The 6,896-nt window shown below is 48.3% G+C and overlaps 1 protein-coding gene across 1 annotated transcript; it reads right to left on the bottom strand.

Annotated features, from left to right (window-relative positions):
• Positions 1 to 262: 262 nt before the first annotated feature.
• LOC108940573 (thyrotropin-releasing hormone receptor-like) lies at positions 263 to 5,748 on the bottom strand. Its single transcript, XM_018762818.2, has 3 exons — positions 5,684 to 5,748; positions 4,592 to 5,397; positions 263 to 700 (listed from the first exon to the last, which is right to left on the bottom strand). The coding sequence occupies exons 1-3, from the start codon at positions 5,745 to 5,747 to the stop codon at positions 263 to 265; spliced, it is 1,308 nt and encodes a 435-aa protein (XP_018618334.2). The 5' UTR covers position 5,748.
• Between the last annotated feature and the right edge of the window lie 1,148 nt (positions 5,749 to 6,896).

Below are 6,896 nucleotides of genomic sequence, written 5' to 3'. Positions count from 1 at the left end.
ACCATTGCTGAGACTGCCCCAAAGGAGACATCTACGGCGCGCAGCCTGCAGACTTGACAAACGAATATTAATTTTGATCATCAGTGATTCCGTATTGATTGGAGACCTTGGGGAAATGGTGTATAAGTACTGATTCTACATGTTGTACACATACAGGTGATAGCTGGGTAAGACGGCCTGTGTTCGCACTACAGTAGCAGTGTCACTGGTCAGCTGTGGGCAATGGACAGTCCCCAAGGAGAAGCGTGTGTATGGGTTGGGGTCACACGTCACCGAAAGCGACCTTGCCGGAAAGGAAAGAGTGGCAGGGCGACGATTCGCCGCTGCCGACGAAGCTGGCGCCGGGGACCACGTCGTCCAGCTCGGTGGTCAGGTGATCGGGGCTCTCCTCGTTGGACGTCTCCTTGACGACGCTGTAGGTGAGCGCCACGCTGCGGGCGACGGGCTTCTCGGAGCGGTGCCCCCCGAGGCCGGCGCCGCAGCGCCACAGCCGCCGGAAGGCTGCGCGGAACTTCTGCGACATGGCGTTGTAGATGACCGGGTTGATGGCGCTATTCAGGTAGATGCAGCTGCGGCAGAAGAGCAGGAACCAGGTGTCCAGGTAGGCCTGGTCCAGCACGGAATTGACCACCACCAGGGTGCGGTAGGGCATCCAGAGGAGGGCGAAGAGGACCACCACCACGGCCAGCATCTTCGTCACCTGGAGCATGGAGAAGGACACCTCAGTATCCATCGCTTGTCGATAAGACGTTATTAATTGTATTGATTTTTTTTATTATTGTCGATGTTTAATAATAATGTTTTATTGTTGCATGTAATTTAGTTTTTCTTTATTTATAGGGTGATTTTAAAACATGATATTGATAGCTGATACTGAAAGTCAAGAGTGCTTTGCTGGAGCCCGATGGTTTCTTGGAGTACTGATACTGTGTAGTTGTGCTTTTGAAGGTATCAGTTGTGGAATTTTTGTAGTCGGACGATGATTGTGATGCATTGAAGCAAAGTTGTCGTGACTGGTATCTGATGTTTTAACTGGTGTTTAATGTTTGATTTTGTGACTATTTATTGAACTTTCTATGATATTGTTTGTTGAGTATACTGAGTTGTGTTTTGGTATTGTGGGTGTCTTGTTTGTAAATGTCAAGTTGGGTATTGAGGGGGGCACGGTGGCGCAGGGGTGAGTCTGGGGTTCGAGTCCTGCTTGGGGTGCCCTGTGATGGACTAGTGTCCCGTCCTGGGTGTGTGTCCCCCCCCCCAGCCTCGATCCCTGTGTTGCCGGGTTAGGCTCTGGTTTACTGCGACCCCGTTTGGGAAAAGTGGTTTCAGCCCCAGTGTGTGAGTTGGGTATTTGTATAGTCTTTCTAGTTTTTAATTGGAGTTCATAAAGGAAAAAAAATCCATCACTTGTTAAAAGATTACACAGATGATATGCCCAGCAACTACCCGGTGGTGTTGGGCTAAGTTCATATCCCAGGAAAGGAGCTTCTGCTGCAGCCTACGGTCAAAATAGCCACATTACTTCTCGAAGAGTCAAGTGGCTAATCTGGAAGCAGCAGGTGGCGCCGTGGTTAGAGCTGCTGCATTGCAAGTAAAGTACTGGGGTTTGAATCCAATCTCCTGCTCTAGGACCCTTGAGCTAAGTACTTAACCCAGAATCGAAACAGTGAAAATCACCCATTTGTATTAAATGGGTAAACTGTTACACATTTATTTATTTAGAAGACACTTTTCTCCAAAGCAACTTACAATGAACTCTGTGTAGTGTTATTAGTCCACACACCTTATTCACTGTGGTGACTTACACTGCTAGATACACTACTTACACTGGGTCACTCATCCATACATCAGTGGAACGCACACACTCTCTGTCACTCACACATTATGGGGGAACCTGAACAGAATGTCTTTGGAGTGTGGGAGGAAACCAGAGCACCCACAGGAAACCCATGGGGACAACAGGAGAACATGCAAGCTCCACACAGACTGAGTGGGGATCAAACCCATGCCCTCTCACACCACCCAGGCACTGTGAGGCAGCAGTGCTACTCGCTGTGCCACATGTTATAAACATCTCAGTGTACAAACCTCACACTGTAAGTTATGGTGGTTAAAATATAATTTAGCTATTTTGTGAAATATTGTAGTTATGAATAAGAATGTCTTTAGACTAAATATTTTTCATTTCTATCTTTAAAGCATACTGTTAAGAAACATATAAGCTATAGTCAGCATGTAGACAGCAAAAAACCAAAATGAGCAAAACTTCTTTCATAATTTTCAATAAAAGCAACACAATGTGAAAATGTGTCCAGTAGTACAAGCAAAGGACGCAGTAATATTAAATGTACATATAAGGGGAGCAGTGGTACTTCACACTTACATAAATGTTGATTTGAACATGGGTTTGAATCTAACTCATTCTGTGTGGAGTTTACATGTTCTCCCTGTGTTCGTATGCGTTTCCTTTAGGTGCTCTGGTTTCCTCCCACACTCCATAGGCACGTTTCAGGTGAATGGTAACAAAATTTCTGTGTGCGTCTGTGTGTGTGTGTGTGTGTGTATGTGTGTGTGTGTGTGTGTGCGAGACCACCCTGTGATACACTGGCATCCCATCCAGGGTGTACCCCGCCTCGCACCCTATACTAGTGGGATAGGCTCCGGACCACTACAGCCATGATTTAGGACACACGGTTACTGATGGGTGGCCATTACATTTAAATTATGACGTACAAACGGAGAAACATGAAACATTATCGTGCCAATGTTGCTATTGTGAAAAGAAAAATGGGTTGAATGGGCTGGGAAAGTCTTATTATTGTCAATTAGTAAAAAGCGTAATTTATCTGACGCACTGAGAACGAAAGCATTAATCCATCGAGACAGTCCAATTACAAAGCAAACAATCCTTCTACGATAACACTGCGTTACCAAATCCAATTAGGACGAATGAATACTGATGAACTGAGACTGGAGTGCGATGCTCTAGTGCAAACTGTCTGAGGGGTGTAGTCAGCGGAGTTTGTCATCATAGCTGCATAGTTTCCGACTTTGTGCAACAGGACAAAACACATTCACCTTCTGCAGGGCATCTACTTTAAGCTGAAAACTTAGGCTGGACCAACAGCCTTTGGCTCAAGTCTGAAGAGGAGCTTTTTCCTTCAACACGTCTTCAGGGGATTTCAGAGAATCCGCTTAAGCTGAAACATCAGGCTGTGTTTAGGGAAGAAGCAGTTCGTAACCCTACCCTATGGATTACCAGTATGCCCCAGTGCGGTGGTACGGTGTTCAACATGTCAACATCATGCCAGGCCGAGTGGCACATGGAATTCCTGCAGAGCCTGGGTCTGCATCCGCTCTCCACCCCCTCCAATAGAAGATACTGAAGAAGAGGCATGACTTGACTACCAAGAACAAGCAGCGTGTCCTGACAAACTCAGAAGGATGCACTCAAACAGACTCCACAACATATCCATAGAATTATTGTAAGAATCCTATTTTGAGGTGGGTATAAAACACTAGTGACATGTTACACGATTAAGGCACATCATTCAAACAACTGCCACGTAGAATACACCATCCCCTTTACTTAGATTTTACCGCACTTATTTATTTATATTTCACTGGACATGTTTTGACAGCCTATAAATGAGTGTGTGTGTTTGCCCCCCAGGGGGGCGTGGTGGCGCAGTGGCGCAGTGGGTTGGACTGGGTCCTGCTCTCCAGTGGGTCTGGGGTTCGAGTCCCTCTTGGGGTGCCTTGCGACGGACTGGCGTCCCGTCCTGGGTGTGTCCCCTTCCCCTTCCGGCCTTACGCCCTGTGTTACCGGGTAGGCTCCGGTTCCCCGCGACCCCGTATGGGACAAGCGGTTCTGAAAGTGTGTGTGTGTGTGTGTTTGCCCCTCCGCAGAATGATGTCCCCTAGAGGATGTACCGTGCCTCGCACCCTGCGCCTCCAGGATAGGCTTCTACCACCAAGACCCTGCACTGGGCAAACAGTTATTGATAATGAATGAATGGATGGTTGAATGTTTCGGCTCTGTTCCATGCAATTTTCCTCAATAGACAAAACCAAATTACCATGTTAGAAAAATAGCAATTATATTTATTAATTAATAGCAAATAGTTCTGAAAAGACAGCAGTCCATAACCTTAACGCCTAATCATACCTTTAACTCTGTGTCACTGAGTATACATCTTGCCTTGCAGTATCATGAAGATTAATGGACTTCCTCGCAAACATTCCCCGTTTCCTGAAGAGCAGTTCGTCGAAAAGTCACAGTGATTAAGTATAATCTCCCAGAAGCCCAGCAATTAATTCTTTAAATATCTTCCTAAAAGCTGCTGGCGTAATGGTTGACGACTTGGACCTGAAGGCGGCTGGTTTGAGCCACACTTCCTGCCACCGCCGTGGTGTCCCTGAAGATACACTTTCCCCGATTGCTCCAACACAAATAGCCTGCTGCATAAATATGGCACAGGTCAGATGTTGCTTTGGATAAATAAGCTCACCGTGGTTTCCTGTTTTTAATACCCTTTTTCATGACTGCTAGATAAAGAGGGGCTTCCGTAAAGCCTCCCGCTATCCCTCTTACCTGCCTCCGCGAGGATGTTGTGGTGTTACTGGACGAGCTGGAGTTCCTCAGAGCCATCTTGCTTGTCTGGGAGCTGCTATCCTTCCACTTCTTGATGTTCTCCTTGGGGTCCATGGGAAGAGGGTTCAGGAAGAGTATCCTTGCAATCAGGCCGTACAGGACGGTGGCCAGTCCCAGCGGCAACACGTAAAAAACGGCAAAATCCGTGAAGTATATGGGCAGGTAGAGGTTTCGGGACACTTTGTAGGCGCAGGTGACGAGGGTGGTGTTCCCGTGAGCCTCCTCCTTGGTGTCGGACAGGTAGAACCACATGACGCAGTAGAGGCACGTGAAAGCCCACACGGCCATGATGATCTTCTTGGCCCGGGACAGGGTGCACAGGAACTGGGCCTTCATCGGGTGGCAGATGGCGATGTACCTCTCCACGGTGAAGGCGGTGATGGAGCAGGACGAGGCGTTGATCCCCAGGTACTGGAAGTAGGTGATGCAGAGGCACCCGGCGTAGCCGAACACCCAGTGGCCGTACAGGCTGTCGGCGATGTTGGGCAGCCCGGCGGCGGTCAGCACCATGAGGTCGGCCACCGCCAGGCTCACCAGGTAGCAGTTCGTCGGGGTCCGCATGTGTTTGGTCGTGAGGACCACCAGGATCACCATGACGTTCCCCACGATGCCCGCGGCGCAGATCAGAGCCACCAGCAGGATGCTCACCACCTTGTACTGGGTGCTGTAGTGGCTCCACTTGTCCAGCGTTTTGTCGCTCTCAGGAAGAGTCGAGTTCTCCATGTTTCCCTGGTTCGGGTTCTGGTCTGAAAAGGTCAACGAAGACAAACGGAAACGAACATCCGAACGTTCAAGATCTTACCCGTTTCGAAGGAATGTGCTTTCCAGGAATCAGGTTACAGTGAGAGGACAGGGAAAAAAAAGACATTTCCAAATCTCTTTAAAATTCTGAAGTTGTCATTTTAAGTAAGAGTAAGAGAGTTAATAACTGCTGTTAGTAGTACAGTAATAATGTGAGGGGAAAGTAATATGATAAAAAAATGCACCATTTGTGTTTAAAGTCACTCACGAGAGGCTGTCACTGAGTCCCACCGTTTGCTACAGTGTGAAGAAGGTTCTTCGAAGACACAGAGGAGAGGATCATCCGGATCATCATCATCATCATCATCATCATCATCATCACGCTCACTCGGCTGGCGCAGAAAGTCCACCAGGATTCATGTCCTCAGAGCTCCTCCACAGCTGGAGAAACTTCCGACGGTCCCACCGGTGCGCGTTTCGCTACAGATCCACGATGAGCGGGGGGTGAGCGGGGGATGAGCGGGGCACCTGCGCTCCCTCGCGGAGACGGTCCTTGGGGGGGGGGTCCCGCTGGCTCCCGTTGGCTCCCGCTGGCTCCCGCTCCGCCCTGTCGGGTCCCGGACGGCGCGAGCCTGGGTCCCGCGTGAAGGTGCGGAGATGATGCGGAGGCGCGAGGAGCAGCAGCAAAGTGCGCAGAGAGAGTGGGGGTGAGGCGGGGGGGGGGACATGCCACCCGAAAGCCTTCACAAAGTCATGAGAGCATCATCGCGACCCCAGCGCGGCATCATTCGGGTTTCGTCACGGGAGCGCGGCGCCAGGTGGGGAGACGCGCATCACCCTGGACTCGCCGCGCGCGCGCGCGCACACGCACACACACACACACGCACACGCACACAGGAAAAACTTAAGTGTAGAGAGGAACAATAGTATGGTGATTATTTTCAGCTGTTACTTTTTGTGCACCAAGACACTTATTGCCGATATTTTATCAATCATTTACAAACTGTGCCAATTTGATACAAACCGTATCGATTCACGGTCAATACCTTGACCAAGGTACCGCAACGGGAGTTGGGATTCGAACCTGGAACCTTCCGAGGAACGTAGCTCTAATTGCTACGCCACCTGCTGGCCTGGAGTGACTAATAAGCTTTTTCTTTGAAAGGCAAGATACAAATATATAAATGTTATTCTTAAAATTCGCAGTGAAAAATAAACCCTTTACTAGACAAATTTTAGCTGTTTTGCCCTTTGAATTGAGCCCCAATAAGAGTCACAAGTGGAACAGAAAGGTGGCTGAAAAAAAAGCAACATGTGAACATCACTAATAGTGCACAGGACCACCTGACAGTGTCTATAAAAAATATATATATATTTTTTTTTACTGTATACATTTACATAACCTCTTCTTCAAATCTCTTAATTGAAAAATTCATTATGTACACTTTGACCCCATTTGCAGATGGATTTATAACAGAGTCTACAGAGTTCGGTGTAACAGAGT

This window comes from Scleropages formosus, chromosome 18 (assembly GCF_900964775.1).
Source record: "Scleropages formosus chromosome 18, fSclFor1.1, whole genome shotgun sequence".
Lineage (NCBI taxonomy): Eukaryota > Metazoa > Chordata > Actinopteri > Osteoglossiformes > Osteoglossidae > Scleropages > Scleropages formosus.
Note: the sequence above shows the minus strand (reverse complement) of the source record. Positions and strands in the feature narration are given on the sequence as shown.